The following is a 22,251-nucleotide window of genomic DNA, read 5'->3' as shown; positions in this document are numbered from 1 at the left end:
TTGAAGGTCCGTGTCCTTGAGTGAGTAATAAATTATTTTTCTAATACGTTTTCGTTAAAGTTTTCCCTAAATCGGTTTCTCATGATTTACCACATTCGTGAAGATTTTACCGCTACTCCGCATCTTGTAGCATTACAATGATTTGCTTTTTTCTACAAAATTCAATTTTCCAATATCAATAAAATGTCTTTTGTTCCTCATCCGATTAAGAAAATGCGATGAAATCTGATTATTTTCTTGATCAATTCAATCTATTCAATCTGCTTAATGGAAAAAAATATCTCGCAACAAAATAATATACAAAATGACACCCAATCATTGGTACAATGCAAAGGCTTAACGGTGACAATAAACATCGTATTTACGCATTTTTACACCGAATTTATGGTTGGACATAAATTAGTTAGTTTTTATTAGACACCATCACCAAAATTGGCTTTTACCTTTAAGCAATTTGGTGTCGTCAAGGTTGTTAATAGCATTTCTTAAATCATTTTTACAAGTAAAATAAATTTGTAAAGTTAATGCGTCGCAACATAATAACATAATGCCTTTAAATTGCTCAAAATCTACTATCAAACGTTTTTGAGAAGCGTTTATTTGATTGGAAATGTCCATGCTAGGATAGAAGTGCGAAATCATCTGACGATATTGGGTCAAAGCCAACACGAAGTTAAAATTTTTATTTCAAAATCATTTCTATCGTGATTTCAACTGTGTTGTATAAAACAGATAATTGAAATACTAAGTAATATGCAAATAAAGCTTACAGTTGGAAGGGAAAGGTTTGATAAATGTTCTTGGGTAGAGCAATGTCTATTATGTCTCTAACTAGGGAGGGTTGTATTGATCCTCATAGTAATTCATAATCAAAAACCTTTTAAATTCTGTATCCTTTGCAACGTTCAACTCAACAACCATGGGTCTGTACCGGCCTTGATGATTCTAACTTTATATTACGAGAACATACGATCGCAACATTAACTCGATCTACATAATGACTTTACCTGTACGTTTAAAACGCAACAATTTTTATTAGCTATTTCCTTTCAGCATTCATAAAATGCCAATAAACACGATACGTACGTGATATGATTTGCAGCTCTGGATGATGACGAGGCGATACACATACAGAAAATTCGAATAAAAAGAAATTATATCTCTGATGATCTATCGTATAAATAAATTATTTAAATGTTCAGTGAAAAAAAGAATTGACCTGGTTGGCGCCAATATAATTTTGTTTTATTTGCTGCAATCGCATATTTTGTATCTATGACACTTGGTTTCAAATTAAAATTAAATTAAATTTTTTTAAAAAGCGATATTGAGGTTGCCATTTTTTCCGAGAACGATTTGACGTGATTGGAGTTGAGTTATGCATTATGTGGTTCGTGAAGAATTTTGATTGGAATTGTTAAAGTTAGTTGAATGATCACTTTGCAAAGTTTTTTTTTGCTTAACGAATTCATACTGAGAGTGTTTACTCAATCTTATTAGACACATTCAACACTGAATAGTGTAGGCGAAGTCGTGAAAGAAAGTCTTATCAATCTTTAAAAACATTGTTCAAAAACATCCTTGGAAGTAAGTTGACGTACTTATAATGTGTGGGTGTTCGGTGTACACCCAATGTATGTGTGGGAAGATATTAGAATAAACTAGTTTCTTGAATCCACAAGAAGGAATAATTTTATTTATGAAAAGCACTTGGTTTTATACGGTAATGTTTACATGCAAAATAAGACAATAGATATCCAAAGTCCAATTGTCAGCTGATAATGACATGCAGTGTTGCTAAACTTTAACTAAACTTAATACGCATGATGAGTGCGTCCGATGTGAGATGTAGTGCTGCCACAGGATTCCCCCTTTTAAAGAAGCGTTGAGGAGAAGAAAAGAAAAAACTTTGTGTTTATCTGTGCTGAATTGAAAAATTTATTGAAAATTTTTCATTTGAAGCAGACAATTTGTAGCGAGAAAGGCTAGAATTTATTTGTTTTCTTCGTTCTCTTCTTCAGAGCTGGATGATGAACTTGATGAACTTTCTTCGTCGTTTTTATCCTCCGGTGCGTTCCAATCGTCTGGTTTTTGTGCTTTGCTCGGTGACTCGGGCCCAGAATCGGATGATGAGAAAGAGGGTCCTCTTTTCGAAGAGCGTTCCAACGGGAAACGGGATTCCACTTTGGATGTGGCTGCATTGACTATTTCCATAGCGGTTGACTTTTCAGGCGCTTTTTGATCCGATGTACTTGGCGTCGGTTTTGGCGGTGAAAACGTATGTTGAGCCGGAGCTTCCAATGCTGGTGCGATGATCGGTACGGTCGGTTGATGCGGATGTGATGTTGGTGTTACCTGAATTGTTGCCAGGTTACGCATGGACTGCTGCTGTGTCATGTGATCGACAAAATCGCAAGGTGGTAGGCAATTCACTGAGGCTCGACCAAATTGTCGGTGAAACCAGCAAAATCGACCGGGTTGGGCTGACGGTCTTGTCGGGCGCTTGATTGGAATGGCTGCTTGACGAACGGCGACCGATGCTTGCCTAACCGAAACACGTGTTCTCTGCACTGAACGTTGAACGACTGATTGGCGATTTTTTGCTGACGATTGCCTGGGATGCGACGTTTGACTAGCCGAAAATGATGGATTGGCTGAGAAAGGCTGACCTGGTACAGATGATTGACCGGAACTGCGTTGCGTTTGAGTCGGATTGGTAGACTGAATTGGATTATTGCGCATGCCGCGCAAAAATTGTTGATTTTCCATGGCGATTATACGGATTTCACGGATTGCCAACTCTTGATTCCTTAAAATTTGCTGTAATGCGTTGAGCCACTCCGGGTTTTCGGTAAGTTTCTTATTTGGTGCCATGACTTGGTTGCAAGTGAAAAGCACGATGACTTGTAGGATTCTTTGAATAAAAATTTTGCTGAAGTAGTGTGTAGTGTGTTACTCGTACCACAGACTTTTGTAGAAAGGATGAGATGAGAGAATTTCAGTAGGATGAATGCGATTTGCTGTAAAATTTTATGTTTATAGCAGTTGATGTGTTTAATGATTTTTAGCGAAACGTACTTTCTTTTTAAGTGGTTTTTTCACCGAAACACATTCATTGAAATCAAATGAAGGTTTTAAACGGTCAACTGAAATTACCTTATTAATTTTTCCAATTTTGATTGTGAAAAACTTCTCATTTCGTGAAATTACTTCGAATGGGCCGGTATAGGTCGGCTGGAGCGCTTTTTTAACCCCGTCCGACCGGACAAAAACGTGAGTACATGAAGACATGTCTTTGTGTACAAAAACGTTTTGTTTGTTATGATTAGAAGATGGAATGGGTTTGATTTCAGCCATTGCATCTTTTAATCGTTCGACAAATGTTGAAGCATTTGAGACTAGGCTGGGCTTGATTTTGTCGAAGTAAAAATAAGGAAGACGCAAATTTGTTCCATAGACTAACTCTGCTGGAGATGCGTTTACATTTTGCAGAATTACTGAACGGAGACCGAGTAAAACTGTTGGAAGTGTTTCTGTCCAGCGAATGTTTCCGTGACACTTGATTGAATTTTTAAGTGTGCGGTGCCATCTTTCTAAAATTCCGTTAGCTTGAGGGTGATAAGCAGTAGTGCGGAATTTTTGGACCCCAAGCAGTTTATTTAACTCGGTGAATAAGCTACTTTCGAAATTTCGGCCTTGATCGCTGGTCAACCTCAAGGGCACTCCGAAACGAGCGATCCAATTGAGAAACATGGCCTTTGCTACTGTTTCGGCAGACATGTCTTGAATTGGTATTGCCTCGGGCCAGCGAGTAAATCGATCGATGATAGTGAGACAATACGAAAAACCTTCTGATTCCGGGAGTCTTCCAACGATATCTATATGAATATGTTCGAACCGAGCGTTAGGCGTTTTGATTTGCTCAAAGGCTGCTTGGTTGTGCTTGCTGACTTTGGTTCGTTGGCAAGCTAAACAACTTTTACAAAAGACTTGGATGTCTTTGCTCATTGAAGGCCATACAAAACTTTTGCTAATTAATTTTTGCGTTGCCTTGACCCCTGCATGAGCGAGGTTATGAACTTTTTCAAAAACTTGTTTCCTTAATTCTGACGGAACGTATGGACGAGGTTCTGTGGTTGAAACGTCGCATGCCAAAATGATATCGTGAAATTGAATATCGAGGATTTTTAATTTAGTTTTTTGCTTCCTTAGCTGGCTCAGCTCCTCATCTTCTAATTGTTTTAAGGCGATGAGTTTGTAATCAACAGTGCTGGACAGTGAGACTGTGGAAATGCTGTTGATCCTAGACAGAGTGTCAGCAACCACGTTATCTACTCCAGAGATATGTTGAATATCTGTTGAGAACTGACCGATCAAATCGAGGTGTCGAAGTTGACGGGGAGTTGCTTTTTCGTTGGCTTGTTGGAAAGCAAAAACGAGCGGTTTATGATCTGTGTAAATCGTGAATGTACGCGCCTCCAGCAGATTTTGGAAGTGTTTAATTGAAGCGTAGATTGACAACAGCTCCCGGTCATATGTTGAATACTTTCGTTCAGCTGAGGAAAGGCGTTTGGAAAAGAACGCGAGAGGTTTCCAGTGATTATTTTCTAATTGATTTACCACCCCTCCGATAGCAGTGTCGGATGCGTCAACCATGAGACAGAGCTTCGCGTCTGGAGACGGATGGGCGAGCAAGGCTGCGTCGGCTAAAGCCTTTTTACATAGCTCGAATGCGCCGAGGCGCTCAGGGTTCCACTCAATTACCGATTTGTCGTTCTTTTTGTTACCTTTCGTACAATCTAGCAATGGAATTTGCATGTGAGCTGCTTTAGGAATAAAACGACGGTAATAATTGATCATACCGAGGAAACGTTTGAGTTTGTCGATTGTTTCCGGTAGTGGAAAATTAACAATCGAGGAAACTTTTGATTGTAAAGGTTTAGTTCCGTTTACGTCGATTGAATAGCCCAGAAAACGTACCTCCTTTTGACCGAACACACACTTGTCGACATTAATTACGACACCGTAATCATTTAGTCTACCGAACAAGATTCTTAAATGTTCAAGGTGTTCTTGTTCATCTCTTGATGCGACTAAAATATCGTCCAAATACGCAAAGCAAAAGTCGAGTCCTTGAATGATGGAGTTGACAAAACGCTGGAAAGTTTGAGCGGCGTTGCACAACCCGAATGTCATGTAAGGGAACTCAAAAAGTCCGAAAGGAGTGATCAAAGCTGTTTTTTGAATGTCTTCATCAGCCATTGGAATCTGATTGTAAGCTCTTACCAAATCAACTACTCCAAAAATTTTCTTTCCATTCAAAAAATTACTGAAATCGTGGATATGAGAAATTGGATAACGATCGGGTAAGGTTTGAGCGTTAAGACGGCGGTAGTCACCGCATGGACGCCAACCGCCGGATGGCTTGGGCGCTATATGTAATGGAGAAGCCCATGGACTTTTTGAAGGACGGCAAATTCCAAGTTCGAGCATCCTGTCGAATTCGGCTTTGGCTACTTTAAGCTTTTCTGGGTTAAGCCGGCGCGGCTTAGAAAAAATAGGCTGGCAGTTCGTGACGATTTGATGACGAACGTTATGTTTCTTCAACGGGTTTTTAAAAGAAGAAAGATCGAGTAGCGAAGGAAACTCTTGTACTAGTTCATGATAGATTCCTATGTTTGTGAGAGATTTCACTTGGATATCAATGCTAGCCTGTTTGATTTTTCCTTGAATAGGCAAGGTTGTAACGTTATCGATTAGGTTACCATTTTTAACATCGATTAAAAGGTCAAATTTCTTTAATAAATCGGCGCCAATTATTGGTGATTGCACGTCTGCAATGATAAATAACCAAGTTATCGGTCGGCGAAGACCGAGATTGAGCGTTATAGATTTGCTTCCGTAAGTCTTAATCTTAGAGCCGTTTGCTGCGAAGAGATTAAACAGACATGGAGCGTTGAGCCTTTCTTTCGACGTTGGGGGGACCACAGAAATGTCGGCGCCCGTGTCTACCAAAAAATCTCTGTTTGAGTTTTTATCAGTAACAAAAAGTCGATTAATGAGGGGGCCCTGAGTGAGTGTACGAACTGCTGGCTGCCCGATTTCTTTAGACTTTCTGTTAACCCAGCTACAGGGTTGAGAGCAATTATCGGCTTTGGATCCGAAACGTTTGTGATAAAAACAGAGTTTATTTGGTTTAACATTCGACGCTTTGGCCGGCGTCGTCGATCGGTTTCGTGATTTTTGTCCACTACTATTCCAAGACCTGCGAAAACCCTGTGTGAGAGTTTCGACTTTGTCTTCCAGCTTATGGACAACGTTAACTAAACCGTCGAGAAGGTCGTTTGAGGGACTAGAGACTTCTTGAACACTTACAGAAGAAGACTGAGTAACTTCAAACATTTGATCTGCCAATTGTGCTAGTTCCTCTATAGGTGCTACACTCGTAGCGAGGAATGTATGAATTGTAGTTGGTAATCTTTGCAAAAACAAGGTGCGAAGGAATTCATCACCTACCTTCTTGCATGCGAGAGCTTTCATTTTACGTAAAAGATCCGTGGGTCTCATATCTCCGAGGGTTAATTCTTCGAGGAGAGCCTTCAGTTTTTGTTGATCAGTAGCAGTGAATTGCTTGATAAGGCGGGCTTTGATTGCTTGGTACTGATTTCTCGCAGGTGGAGCGAGTACAATATCACTAACATAATCGAGAATATCCGATTCAATTACACCTACGATGTGATTGAATTTGGTTTGTTCGGTTGTTATGTTTGTTGTAGTAAACTGCGCTTCCAGCTGTATGAACCACAGCTGTGGGTTCTTTTTCCAGAATGGCGGTATTTTTAGCTGGATGCGTTGCACCGAATTGTTAACCGGTGGAATATTTCCATTACCTAAATCAGAGTTACCTCCACTACCAACTGTAGGAACAACCATTGGAGTTTCTCCGATTGATTGATCGTTGTTATCACCATCTGCCATAGTAGATATGCAAGTGTAGTGAAAATAGAGAAAATTTAAGTTGAACTTGAAAGCAACGAATTTTCTGAACAGCAGTTGAAACGTATTGTTTGCACTGCGCAATGATTTTAAAGACGAAAAATGTCGAGGGTCACCAGTTGTGGGAAGATATTAGAATAAACTAGTTTCTTGAATCCACAAGAAGGAATAATTTTATTTATGAAAAGCACTTGGTTTTATACGGTAATGTTTACATGCAAAATAAGACAATAGATATCCAAAGTCCAATTGTCAGCTGATAATGACATGCAGTGTTGCTAAACTTTAACTAAACTTAATACGCATGATGAGTGCGTCCGATGTGAGATGTAGTGCTGCCACATATGCTCCAAGTCCAGATGCAGAATAACGTGCAATTTAAACAAGTGAAACATTTTGACAGTTTTTAATCTAAAGATGATTACCTAGACTTATTGACTTGAACTTATTTGAAATTGAATTTACGTCATTCACATTATTTGAAAGGTGTAATCAGCTGACAATTCAAATAATAACTCATACCATGGTACTGGTACCAGTAATTCGAGTTAATTGATTCTACCTGTACCTCTACTTAATAAATAATTTAGTTTACAAAAAAAGAGAATTAATTCGGTTGAATCATCTGGTTTCGTCGTAGAGCAGCTTTATGTATGTGAATACCGTGAATATCCAATATTGTTGTTTATAATAATTTCCAATATTTACATGGTGTACGTCGTCACCTAAACCATTATTATCTGCACGTTTCTTTGAACAAATTTATTTATATTTCCATTTTAATGTGAATATAAATGACGAGCTTTGTTGTTATTTTTATTTCAATTTCAATTCTCTTCTCTTTTGAAACGTCGAACAAACGTCTAAATATTGGTAATAGAGTAGTACTTTTGAATGATTTTTTTTTTCGTGCGGAATAGTGTTTTCCGACAATACCAATTCATGTAGCGAGAATATTATTTATTATTTACTAGACATTCTCGGTATTGACGCATTCGGCTAAGTGCTTGTCATTTCATATTGTTTTTAGCTGCTTTCGTTTTCATACATTTTATTGGTTAACCCGTTCAGTCACAGAGTTGTTCAATGGTTTTTTTGTTGTTGTAAGTATTGAGTTGGACAGCTCAGGCAGTTGAACCAGCTGAGCGTTTGACTTTAGAAGAAAATGTTAATTTAGTCGAATCATGCTAATACGAAAATTTCGTTTTTAAGTTTGTAGACTTCCTGCAGGCTCCTTAATTAATCTTTAAATTAATTATTTTCGTCAAAGATTTGTCAGTGATTCCTCTAAAGTTGAAGCGAAAGCTGTCAGTAAAATCAGTGTACTAGTACTTCTTCCTATTCAATCGAAATGGTTGTCACTTTCCCTAAATTGTCGCTAAAATAATTCCAAGCCAATCTAATTACAGCGTGTATAGATAGCCAACCTGTTGTTTGTATATTATAACACACCGTTGTGTATGTTCCACGATTTTATTTTATTGCTTTTTTTCATTATCATTTAATCGGATCCTATTACATGAGTTCTTAAATTCTTACCGAACAAAAATTTAATCTCTCACACACGAAATTTCCTTATCTCCTTTTTCCTCACATAAACAACCAACTTAATATTTATATTTTATAATTGAAACACATTAGCGTGCAGATAAGAGTTAACATACATACGAAAAAAATTATTCGTTTCTCTTTCTGCGATAATATAATGTTTGGCTGAATTTTCAGTATATCGTAACTGCAACAATACCGCGGCCGTGTAAAATCGGAATGTTAAATATAAAATTCGCTTTTTAGATAGAGAACGGAGTAGAATTGATAAGAATTTTTGGAAACGGAAAGTAGTTTCAATCGTACGACAAGTGTGCGTTTACACAAACGCTATATATACATATATAGGAAACTTATACCACTGTTTTTATCGTCAAAACATCAGAAATTATAGAACTAAATTATAAATGTCGTAATTTTGGTATATCCAAGTGAAATGAAAGTTAATGTGAGATGAATCAGACGAACAATGTTTAGCTAATTGTCTAGTAATCTATAATTGTTTGTACAAGTGTTAGTGTGTTACTGTGTGTGTGGAAATACGATTGATCGTGCAACGAATTAATGTTCAAGAGCATCTATCATTGCACTCTGACCTGCAACTTAATCAATTTTTCTTGCATAACAGAGAATAAGAAACGAGTCTCTTTTTTCATTAAACAATTTGGTTTCGATTTGTTATGAAAATATTAAGAATATTAACTTGAAAGTGTTCTGCACCTATGCTTGCAAGTGTTCATAGTTTTTTCGGAGCGTTCATACCGTTTTGAGTTACGGTCAATACTTCCTAACGACTAATTTTCATAGTTGTCAAAGTAATAAATTCTTTTGACAAAGTTAAATGTTCTATTTCTGTCTCATACATCACCTTTGACAAATTACAAGTTATAGAGGACTATGGTCTCTGTTAAATCGCTTCCTAATTCAAATTTGCCAGTCCTGACACCGAGCTGAACTTCGTGTATTTAAATTGTGACGATATGAAATTACCATCGCCAATTTAACTAAGTGATTCAGTACTCAATAACCTTCATGAGTCCATGAGCAACTCCTGCAGTTACAGACTATATAGCAAACTTTATAGTAACCTACCTTAATCCTAATTAAGTCAATAAGAAGTGAGAACCATATGCTTGTAGCTTCAATTAAATTGATATAAATAATCAACTGGAATCGATGAAAATCACAATAAATGTAATGTGTATGTGCGATTCGTATTCTGACAAACATATTACTCATTTACTGATTACGGTTTTATGGTTACAAGATAGCGTTATACTGTGTACATAGTAACATTAGTAACACTTGACACTAACATTTCCTTTTTTTATTCGTATTGCGTGGGGCTTATGTTGACCTCGAATATTGCTAGAAGCTTTTAAACCCAAACCTTTAAAATGAAGGGAGATTATTTTTTTCATATTGACTATTGAATGAATCACCAACATCCATCTCGAATCAGACTATTGATCCTTCATAGTATTAAAGTATCGAAACACAAAATCTTTTACTTCATTTGTTTTACCATGCATTTCACTTTATAAGACCCAATTATGTCGTCGTTTCGATAACAAATAGATTAGCTGGTACTGAAAGGCTATAGGTTTTGAATACAAGTACAACGAATACTGTGACGATAAGATACCTTACAATATTATCAAGTATTCAATATCAGTGTTTAAAGGATGTCACTTCATAACCCCAACAAATAGATCAAATATAAATGTCATCACAACTTCTACAGTTTGTTCAAAAATGAAATGCACAGTTTTTAGTATTTCGAGACATTTCAAAATTGCAATCTGTCAGATAGTAAAGGATGTGTTTAATTACCCGGCGCATTAAAAGATTTGAAATTTGAATGATTTTTTCCACAGCTACATATTTTTGCATGTAAAGTTTCTTACATTTTTTGCAGATAGCATTTTAATAGTAGGAAACTTAGATTTCGTAGGAAGAATTCGCGGACGGAAAAATGTAAATTTATTTTGAGTCTGAGTATTGTTCTACATCTATGATTTCTCTTAGATCGTGTTTCTATTCAAACAAATCGATGGTCTTTGAATACTCAAATCTGTAGAAAGACCGTCTACTTTATACATTTAGCAAATTTTTTACAAGAAGTTTTATCAGCACTTGAAGTGACGATATTGGAAACACGAATAAGCATCAGTGAAAAAAAATTTGTCAACAATGATTTTCTACAAATATATAAATATTTGGCACAAATATGTAAATATTTGTAACAAATAAATTCGCAATTTATTTGTGACAAATATAAAAAATATAAAATAATTTTAAATTATTTGTTATAAATATTTTAAATATTTGTGACAAATAAATTCCAAATTTATTGTGACAAATATTTAAATTATTTGTGACACATATTTTATAAATTTGCAACAAATATTTAAATTATTTATTAGAAATAAATTCAAAATTATTTGTCATAAATATTTTAAAAAAATTGTGACAAATAATTTAAAATATTTGTCACAAATAATTTTGAATTTACAATCGCTAAACCGAACTGGTGTGCATACGTTATTTTGCACCAGCTGGTCACACACAATTCCAAATGGGACCAGCTGGTGCAAAATAACGTATGCACACCAGTTCGGTTTAGCGATTGTATTTCTCATAAATATTTGAAATATTTGTGACAAATATTTAAATATTCGAACCAAATTTTCAACATTAAATTTGCTTCGAATAATTGAATTTTTTTCCGTGATGATTGTTTGCTGCTAATTGAAGTTGAACAGTTAGCCGCTGTACAACACCATCGATTTCTTTGAATAAAGACACGATCTAAGAGAAATTATAGATGTAGAACAATACTCAGACTAAAAATAAATTTACATTTTTCCGTTCGCAAATTCTTCTGACGAAATCTAAGTTTCCTACTATTAAAATGCTATTTGCAAAAAATGTAAGAAACTTAACATGCAAAAATCTGTAGCTGTGGAAAAAACCATTCAAATTTCAAATCTGTTAATGCGCCGGTTAATTAAACGCATCCTTTACTATCTGACAGATTGAAATTTTGAAATGTCTCGAAATACTAAAAACTGTGCATTTCATTTTTGAACAAACTGTAACATTACATTTTCAAGCCTTTTCTCATGTGCACAGTTGTCGACCCTATTAATGATTCGAGCAAATATCTTTCCTACTATATTTTCCATTATGAACCTGCTGTTAGAAACAATTATTGGATTACTAATACCGGCGTTATCGGGATTAGAAAACAGTTTGTAACAATGTACCAGCATATTTGACCTTTCTCTGGTTTTCATGCATTAAATAACCACTCTAATAAGCTTTTAAATAAACACAATAGATAGAAAGCCACATCAAATGTTTTATGGAAAAAAATACGTCAACCATACCCACTTTATATGGAATATGAAATTAGAAATTGACATTCCTTTCATTTCAAATTATTGTTTGCAGAAAATAATTTACAAATCAACTCACAAATTGCATAGCAAATCTTTTTTCGTTCAATTTCACGAGGAAACGACATGTCTCTATAATTCAGAAAAATTATTGTGTCAATTTTTCCATCCGTTTATTATTCCATTATAGCTTCATTAGTTCCTCGAATGGCAGCATTTACTTATTTGGCATATAGCTATGACTGCCGTTTTAATTAAATCGAATTAAATTAATTAAAATGCTTGACGCTTAAGGACAGTGTGACAATTACTTGAATTTTTGAAATTTAAATAAAATAAGTGAAATTCACAGCATACCGTTCCCTCCAGAGCAATTTACAATATTTAAGAATTTAATGATGATCTAACGACGTTGATTACATTCCGTCTCTCAAAGGAAATTTTTAATAAATAATTTTCCAATCATTCCATTAAGTCAACTTAAGGACAATCACACATCAATTCATATTCGATTCCCATTTCCCATCTACGTGCACAATATGAGACGCACGATATCAAGTCAATTGAAATTAGATATATATAATTCCATCTATTGACTGAATATTTATGTGAATTTAATGTTAAAATATCGTTTCGAATCAGCAATGAAACAAAAATGAAAATATTATCATTGATTAAAATAAATTTATGAGTTCAATATCAAAATGGAATACAGAATCCAGAGACGGAGAAGCTATAAAAACTTGCTACTGAAATGTGTTCAAGCTGCCAATAAGGTATACTAATTTATTGCTATTCACTTGAAGAATATGTGGTGGGATAATGAAATAGTTTTTAATGGAATTAATTAAGGAAATATTAAAGCTTATCCATATCTAACATGGTTGAATCCAGTCATTCGGTCATTTAGATAGATGGGAAGGGTATCATATTTAAAGATACCATTTTAAGCTTTAAATACAGACATATGAGGAGTCAGAATCTGAGTTAAAAGGCACCTCTTCTATTTTAATCTATGCAAGAAACAAGCCGGTCACGTAATCTTTTGACTGTTACTATGAGGTAGCAATCTTAGATTTCAAAAAGAAATCAAATTACACTTTAGATTTTCTAGTAGTCAACATGACCAGTACAATGACGAGCTCAAGACCAAGTCTATAGATAAATAGCTACGGCTTTACGAATAGAAGTAAAATATTTAAACAGTCGTCGTTCCATATCGGGGAGATCAGTAACTCTTCACACTGTACTATGTTTTTAGAAGCTCTACACTTTTGATCTCAATTATTAAGTTCTTAATTTTCTAGTTTACAATCTTATGCCTAAGTGTATTTCATTATTCCTACTTTTGTCAGAACCCGCGCCTTCTCAGTGACAGTCCAGTGCGTTCACCACTGAACCGTCCGTCCCATAAATCTCAATTAACCATTTATATAAAATCAGTAAACTGGGAGTACCAAGAGGAATGTGTACTTTTACGTCTTGACTACAAAAAAAGTGTAGCGGTCCAGAATACCATTTAATATACACTGAACACTAATTCGTTTGGTATTAAATTGTGTCCAATCGACACGACATAAAAACCTCTCTCAAATCAATGTTGAATTTTTACTTTCATGATATTACGCAATTGCAAGTGACATGATGTTCGATTACTACACCATTGCGGTCTATAATACCGCATTATCACATCTGATTCAATATCGAAGCATTTGAATGATTTACTTCCTAAATGAAATATCTTATCTGTGTATAAGTCACAACAAGCAAACCATGACTCACCCATAAAAAAATCAATAGCAAAAAACGTTCTATTACAAAATTGCACTTACATTGCTTGTGACTACACTGAGTCAGTTGTACACGTTTACGTTTGCATTTAATTGACCGTAATTCCTGTGATGAAAGTTTGACATGCTTGACATTGAATTAAATAAAAGTTTTCTGACCTTTTTGTCCACCTTTAACCAAACGCTATATCTATTTATATCGTTTGTGTCCTACACATTTCATTTAAAAAAATATATATTTTTTGGTATTGCGATGTCTTCGTGGGAATCTTGGGCTTCATTCATTATTTGATTTAAAAATAATTGAATTTTAACAGTCACTGGTTTTCGGATTTTTTGTCTTCTCTCGATTAGTTGAAATTTTATTCAATTAAAATGATTAAGCAAATTGTTTGTGTCTATTGTCTGTCTCATTTTATTCGGTCAAATCTTAACATTTTCCATTCGAGTTGGTTCATTGTTTTGGCGTGACCACATTGAAACGCAATTTAAGACATTTTCACAATATTTCTTTCTTTTTCGTTGCAGGGCGATTACATCAAACATCCAGTATTGTATGAGTTGAGTCACAAATATGGATTTCCTGATAACTTTCCGGAGAGTTCACTTCCAAATCGTTTGGAGGAAATCAAAGAAGTTATTCGCCGTGAAATAAGGAAGGAATTAAAGGTGAGACAAACTTTAAAATTTTCTAATGTGGGACTACACGTTAGGGCTAGTTAGGAGTTCCGGATTGTATGTGTAAATAATGATAAAAATCACTAAGCCTTAAGACTGACTTACAAAACTGATGCCTTACATCAATCGCCTGACGTAACAGCTGAATTAAGCGATATAATTTGTATTTATGTACACAAAAGATGAATCTGAGATGGTATCAGGCTTATACATATTTGATTCCCGAATACTTAGTGTACGCTCAGTGTGTGCTCACATGAAAGTTGTTGTTTGTCTTATAGAAGAAGAAAAAATGATGCAAGGTAAAAGTAATATTTTCAACGTTCTACGTAAGCTCAATTGGACTTTGCAACTCATTCCAATTTCGGGAGAAATTTTGTTGTTCTTGAATTTCGAATTTAAATAGTTTTTGTCTGAAGAGTTGAGCTAAATGTCAATTACAGCTTCATATTCAGGACCTATGTGCCACTGTCAGTAATACTACATTTTCCTTTCACTGAAATATTTCCTTCACAAAAACTCATCGCATCAAATCCGTTTACAGATCAAAGAAGGAGCTGAAAAATTACGAGAAGTTGCGACAGATCGACGTTCACTCAATGACGTTGCATCCATTGTTAAGAAAAGCAATAACAAAATAGCTGAATTAAAATCTGAACTAAGTGAATTGGAAAGCCAAATTTTATTGACCCAGGGAAACAGTGTCAGCAACGGTCAAGGTGAGTACAAAAAAAATATGTTTGTTATATTTATACTGCAACGTGATTAGCACAAGACGATGTATGCACCAATGAGACTAAGAAAAAAAAACACGATCCCTCCATTTGAATTGTTTCCGTATCGCCTCTGTAAATCTCAATTGTTGGAATTGTTGGGAAGTAGTGATTGTGTGTATGCTGAGTAGAATAAACCCCATTCACAAACGATGTTAATTTCTTGCTAATTTAATCCAATTCTCTTGATGTTTTCTTGTTGGAACAAAGATTTTCATGGTGCGCCTTAATCTAAATCTCACTAAGATGATCATAAAACGTGTATGTAGTACAATGCACTTACATTGCACAATATGCAAATCCTTAAGAAGATAATTTATCCAATAATGCAAGTGGAAGAGAAATGAAAAAAAAAAACGAAATGATTTAAGGCAATAACACTTCCATTATTATGACGACGACCACTGTAGATCATAACGGCAAACTCTTAAATTGGATGTAATGGATCAGTGCGTGTTATTTCTATTTTCAGCATACATTTGCAATTGCTTTTATTATGCCATTTATAGAATCAATCAGTGTGTGCTCATATGGAAGTTGTTGTTTGTCTTATAAAAGAAGCAGAAGAAAAAATGGTGCAAGGTAAAAGTAATATTTTCATCGATCTACTTCGCTAGGATAAGTTTATAATTGATTTTTCTGCTATGCTGTACGTTATTGGCTGACGGATACGAGAAACTAATTTGTTTCGTTGAAGTTCATTTCCTTTTTCTGTTTCTGTTTTTTTTTTTTTTGTAACGTTTAACGAGTAGTGACGGTTGAATGAACCGCAACAGTTAATGGAAATTTTCGTTTTTTTCGTTTAATTTTATGCAATAAACCAACTTTGAAACTGTTGCATTAGGGTGGTCCAAGAACCTGTTTACGTGGCTTGTTCGGGTTTTTTTTATACCGATCTTAGGCTTTCGTCATGACCTTTCATAATTACAAGCCAATAACAAAAAAAAATTCATACAAATTTGGACCACCCTGTTGCATAGACAGTTTTGGTGATAAATGAGAAAAAGATTGTAAATTGTTTAACAATGAAATCGATTAATTTGACAGTGAGATGCGATTCATGTCCGGTTGAAGCACCTTTGGAGAATCCTGTTTTTAGTACGGACGGATCCTCATTTTTTCCCAATTTCTTTTTATCTTTTTCATCATCAAGGTCTTTCCCAAGTGAACCGGTTACCTATACTATATCTGAATGCTTAATCTGCTTTCTGTGACTGCTTTAGATTTTCCTTGAAAATTTATATAATTTGAGCATCCGTAAAAACCTGCCACTGACTGTGAAGCGAATGAAAACAAAGTTTTTACGTTCTATATTCGCAAATGATTTTGAAGCTGATGTTTGTTTAATTAACCAGCTTTCAACTACAAGGTTTCTTTTAGCATAATTTCGTTTTGAGAACCAATTACTTCGGAAACTCTCACATCATTTTTGTCGCTAGTCGCGTGTTACACGTCCAACGGTACTTTATTTCCAAGATAAATCATCAAATATACATTAAATTTTTGTATCCTCCTATTTAGCATGCAATTTCTAGCTATTATCCATTATTAAGATCGAAACAAACCTACAAATTCCTTAGCAATTACATCCGTTTAAATGTACATTAAACTGAAACGAATTATACTTGCAACGAGAATTTCTCATTACACATCCAACAGCTGTGTATTTAAAATATAGAAAAGAAAAGAAAAGAAAATTTTTACTTTCACTCCTCACCCAGCACCTTTATGGCAGTAAACATTGAACAATTTATCATCCATTAACTCTCATGATAAAATGGATATTATCCAATTCATAATAATTGGCTCTAATTAAGAATTATAACAAATTTTCTTTTCAACGAAAAATAAAGTGAACATTTTACGAGGCAAGGCTATTTACGATATGGTAATTTAAGACGAACGTACACCCATAATTCAGGTGAAACCATACACATGGTTCTTGTAAGCGCACGTTTCATATGCTTTGTTAACATTAGCTGAATAATCCTGGAGGTTTATAGTTTTTTGTGTCTGTGTGTGCTAATAGCACTGTGCTATACTCAGTTTCGTTTCGTTTTTTTTTTTCAACATATAGCGGTGAGCTTACCGGCGTACAATATGCGATAATCCGATTTCGTTTACATGTATGGTTGTGTTTTCTGCATGACGATATCACTTTCCGATAAAACTGGAATTATACGAACTTTACTTTCGTTTCGAGTGTCGCACCTAACATAATGCAAATAGATCAATTCCGAGTTATATATTTAGAAAATGCAACTCGAGCTGTCTTGAACTTATACTCGGTTCTCGTTTTATTTTGCTGCAATGTTTCGTTTTTTTCTTCTTTTTCTTTGTTTTTAACAAGTGCAAGGTCAGATGATTACGTTGTAGAATTTACTTGTTCGCATGCCTTGGTTCACCTGTATAGATTGATCCAGCGTATTTTTGAATTTTTGAAAATAACGAAAATATTTTCTTAATCATCGCTCCAATCCAAAAATAGGATAATTTTGACTTAAAATCCTTAAGCATGTACCAGACACACAGTGCCGTGACTGGGTGACATAATATTTCATATTAATAATGCCAAGAATTAGCGCCAATTTTATTTTAATAAAAAAAAATGTATTTTGGATCGATGCCAATGTTGATGCGTGCAAGAATATTTGTGGAACGTAAGACGTACGAATTTTTAGATGTTGACATTACGACGGTTAACGGAAGATAACAGAGTTATTTATGTGTTGAGAGCTGTTAACGTATAATAATGGTCGAGATATAGTTATTTTCAACACACGGATCGAAATTGTGTTGTTTTACGCTCTAGATTGTTAATATAAAACATAGGCGAGTTAGGAACGCATCGTGTGCGATGGCCAGAAATATGTCACTAAGTTTTATGATTCTTTGCAAAGTTGCATAAATCGTTGTATGAATCTCGGTGCAAAGTACTTTTTTAGGCTCACGATGGGTATTATGGCACGCGGCCTGAAAAAAATAGTAACTTTTGACAAAGTAAGACGTGAAAAATTTAGCTCCGTAAATTTGTCATTCAAAATTAAAACATCTAAGTAAAATTGATTATAAATCGGTGAATCAAACAGAAGCTTTGATTGGATGCTACAGAAAATATAGTTTTCCTGCATTTTCATTAAAAATTTCGTTTCTAACGATTTATAAACATGGTCTAGATTCGCTCCATCAGTTGAAGAAACTGGATCATCTGAATCGCACAAAAAATTCCAGTTGTCCTGCCAAGCATTAATTGTTTCAACGATTTTTTTATGAAATATATCTGAGGGATTCTTTTGAAAAACAGCCTTCCGAAATCGGACGCATTTTCCAGCAGTGGACTTTTTGAGCTAGAAAAGGTATTCGACCCTAGTAGCCAAAACCACTTTCAAAAAAATTCTTCGAAGTTTGTCTGGCTGGGTAATTTAATGTGCTTTTGGGCCAAATAGGGTCTTATGAAGTTTGGATGCATCTATGATGAAATATGTACACCTAAACATTTCAACTTCTATTTCATCGCATATGCATCCAAACCACATAAGACCCTATTTGACCCAAAAGCACATTACCTGTCAAGTGACACCATACACGACCATGTACGTTTTGTGTACCTCGAGAAATTTCAGTAAGAACAGTGTAAGTCTTCGGTTGAAAACATTAACTGCACATATTTCAGTGTCAATGAATTTTAAACCCAATAAGTCCCTATTCGGCTCAATAGTGCATGTGATTACCTTTCTAATGAGACCCCACACGACCCTGTACGGCTCGTGTAACTGGAGAAATTTTCGTAAGAAAAGTGCAAGTTTTCGGTCTTTGATCACCTTTCACCAGCCAGACAAACTTCGAAGAATTTTGTTGAAAGTGGTTTTGGCTACTAGGGTCGAATACCTTTCTAGGCACATATAAAAAAGTCCACTGGAAAATACGTCCGATGTAGGTAGGCTGTTTTTCAAAAGAATCCCTCATCTGGATTCAAAGAGGTTGTGGGTATGCCTGCTGCCAGAAAGAAGTTTTTAGTGACCATCAAAAATAGCAAGTTATAGGCCTCAAGATTTCATTTAATTCATTAAGTGTAATAAAGCCATATGAAAGAAAAAAAACACGGCCTGAGGCCTCGCGTTATAATTACCCATCTGGAGCCTAATTAAGTGCTTTGCACTCGATGTCTCAAGTAATAATTATGCCACCAAGTGATCAATGCTCCTTTAGGCACTAGATGTATAGATTGTCACTCGAGACCGCTCGATGTGTAATGTTACAAAACACATTTTCGTCTCCTTATTTATTGGAAAGGAAGTGTTTATTTACCCTAGTTAGGCTTTCTTGCTAAGTTTTCTTCCTATTTGAAGCCAAAGTTGAGATTTACAGGCCGTCACGAAATTTCAACTATATTTCAGGGTCGAAAAATTACTAACAGCAAGATGTTTAGGAGAAAATGCATAGCACATTATCTCCGTCTATTTACAATTTAGTTGATCGCTATCTATCCATCTAATATTTTCTTAATACGCACTTATTATTGCACCGTTTCAACGTTTATTTACTTAAATAAAAAGCTCTTCATAAACAGCTTATCTTTTCTCCAATTTCTCATGTCAACATATATCATGTTCTCTACTTGTTTTGAAAATTTCGTGTACACAGGGAGGTAACAAACGAATGAAACCAGTTTCCCAGAAAATAAATTTTCCATCGACTCACATTTACGTCGACAATTTTCGTTGATTAAATTGTTTTTCTATAAATCAAAATCGATGTCGCTATCTTCATCTGGAAAATGTAAACAAATTTCCGTCGCAAAGAATCAATTATTTTAGCATCAAGATAGAGCCAAGCATGTATCATTATTATGCCATCTTATGAACGATTCCATTCAATTTTCCGTGTCTATGCGGTGCAAAAACGTATCGAAGAGTTGGTATAATATAAGTTTTGAAGCAATTTCGATGCATAAATTACCGAAGCTACATCGTTCGTTATTTGCTCAAGCCAAACATAAAATCATGAATGAAAAATATATTCATTTACGAGATGACAATAATAATTATTTGATAAAATGTAAACGTGCTACAGTACACGCCCACATTTATGGTTTAACAAGACGACATAAAACTATAAACAAATATAGACATATGGCAGATCGTATAGATTGAAGCTGATTGAAAGCGTAGACACAGTGCAAAAATACGAATTGTGTGTTTGGCTGTGGCACAGTGTATACAATAGTTGTTTGTGCAATAGATTTTGAAATAGGTTCGTTTCTTGCATTTGATTGAACTACTTGTCCTGCTTAAGTATTACGTAGTATGGGTTCCAGTTAAGCAAATGATTCCATACTGCACTGTACATGAATGAATTTTTGTAAATAAAAATGTTGAGAAGCAAATGATAAATGATACGATACTTGCACAGATATAAAATCCTCGACCTTGACTTGGTTTTTGATCGTTGCTCCTGAAATCGATATTCAATTCTTAGCCTATCCAAATGTCTATATTCTAACCTTTAAATCAATCTTCTTCTCTTTGCAGACATACCACAATCGCAACTTCAACCATCAAGTGGTAACGATACCACTCCAAACGACAAATTGCTCACATCACTTGAAAAACAGCTCAGCATCGAGACGAAAGTCAAAAATGGCGCCGAAAATATGATCGAAACGATCGGTCATCATGGGCGTGATAAAAAATTACTGGTCGAAGCTCAACAAATGTTGGCCGACTCAAAAGCCAAAATTGAATTCCTTCGATTGCGTATAATAAAAGTGAGACAGAATCGCCAATTGAAGCAGGCAACGGAAGAGAATGGCGACGGAAAGCAACGCATGGAAACTACACTGGAAGAACGCGTCGAAGAGTTGCTGCATCGTTTGCGTATTGAAGCGGCCGTTGTTGCAGGTGCCAAAAATGTGATTAGAATTTTGCAGAACAACAAAGTGCCGGATAAAAAGCAATTGCAGGCGGTAAGATATTCGATTTAATTTTGTCCAACTTAAATTTAGATTTTAATGATTCGACGTTGTGTGTGGCCCATTATATCTCTTAAATGTTTAATCTCCACGTGATTCTTTCAAAAACTTTGTTTAAGTGTCTCTTCGACATATTTTTCACTTTTGTTTTCCGTGTATTTTGGCATCTGTCCTGATGTTTATATTAATTGACTATTATGAGGTTAAAGTTTCAAAATATCATAAACTATAACACAGAGCGGTGTTCGACGGCAAAAGAAAAATCTGTGAACTTGTGCGAGATGTCGTTTGATTAATTTATGAGTGTTTAGTCATACGGTACGAATTTAGTGTTGTGCATCATCGTTTACTGCCTTTTTTCAACTGTCCAACCATCGAGTATGTAGGAAGACGGTGTGTATTTTCAGTTATTTTTTTAGTGCTCGTGCACATGGAGTAATGTTTTCAAACGGCGTATCAAATAAACGAAAAACAGTTGGTGATTCTCAAATTTCTTATTCCTACAATTTAATAGAAGGCGACTCTGTATTTAATTGTGAGCGCTGCAAACTTAACTATATCCAAATTTAGTCTTTCAGCTTTGGTTGAAGTATTTAATATGAAGTCTTTTACTTCATTTTACTAAATTAGACAACATCAGCCAGAAATCATTGATTATTTTGGTCACCGCTGTCGATAGCAGATGACTTGCTCTGTCTGCCATATTTTTCATCATTAAAACCAATCTTGCATCAAATATATTAATACATGTCGGCCCAGCTAACCTTTTAGTTTTAATATTTTTGACTTTGACTTTGAAAATTACTTTTTGCTGAGGTTACAACTATTTGGAGTCAAAATTAGTTCTCAATGTGAACAGACTGGCCTCCAATTCTCGTTTTCTAGTTCTGTATCAAGTGCTGATACCTATTCAGTTTTTTGTACGGTTTTTCGTTTTTGAAAGACGATAACTTCTTGGATATATTATATGTCAGTAGGTGAACATTCCACACTAGGTATACGAATTCGTACGGTCTAAGGTACCCGTAACCTGCTACATTCTCAACTGGTTTACTTTATAACTCAGCAAAGTAATGTTTATTATAAGAAAATGT

At 35.0% G+C, this 22,251-nt stretch overlaps 1 protein-coding gene across 5 annotated transcripts in view; it reads left to right on the top strand.

Annotated features, from left to right (window-relative positions):
- LOC119080599 (serine/threonine-protein kinase N) overlaps positions 1-22,251 on the top strand; it is a 52,138-nt gene that overhangs the window by 18,368 nt on the left and 11,519 nt on the right. For 3 of the 5 annotated variants that reach the window (XM_037188998.1, XM_037188995.1, XM_037188994.1), the window contains 3 exons: positions 14,264-14,404; positions 14,958-15,132; positions 20,718-21,151. In XM_037188998.1, the coding sequence (XP_037044893.1) occupies positions 14,264-14,404; positions 14,958-15,132; positions 20,718-21,151 (750 nt within the window). Of the gene's footprint in view, positions 1-12,577; positions 12,722-14,263; positions 14,405-14,957; positions 15,133-20,717; positions 21,152-22,251 lie in introns of those variants that run through there. The other 2 variants (XM_037188993.1, XM_037188996.1) reach the window with 2 other exon arrangements.

The sequence above is a fragment of the Bradysia coprophila genome, unplaced genomic scaffold (genome assembly GCF_014529535.1).
Source record: "Bradysia coprophila strain Holo2 unplaced genomic scaffold, BU_Bcop_v1 contig_350, whole genome shotgun sequence".
NCBI classification, from domain to species: domain Eukaryota; kingdom Metazoa; phylum Arthropoda; class Insecta; order Diptera; family Sciaridae; genus Bradysia; species Bradysia coprophila.
Note: the sequence above shows the minus strand (reverse complement) of the source record. Positions and strands in the feature narration are given on the sequence as shown.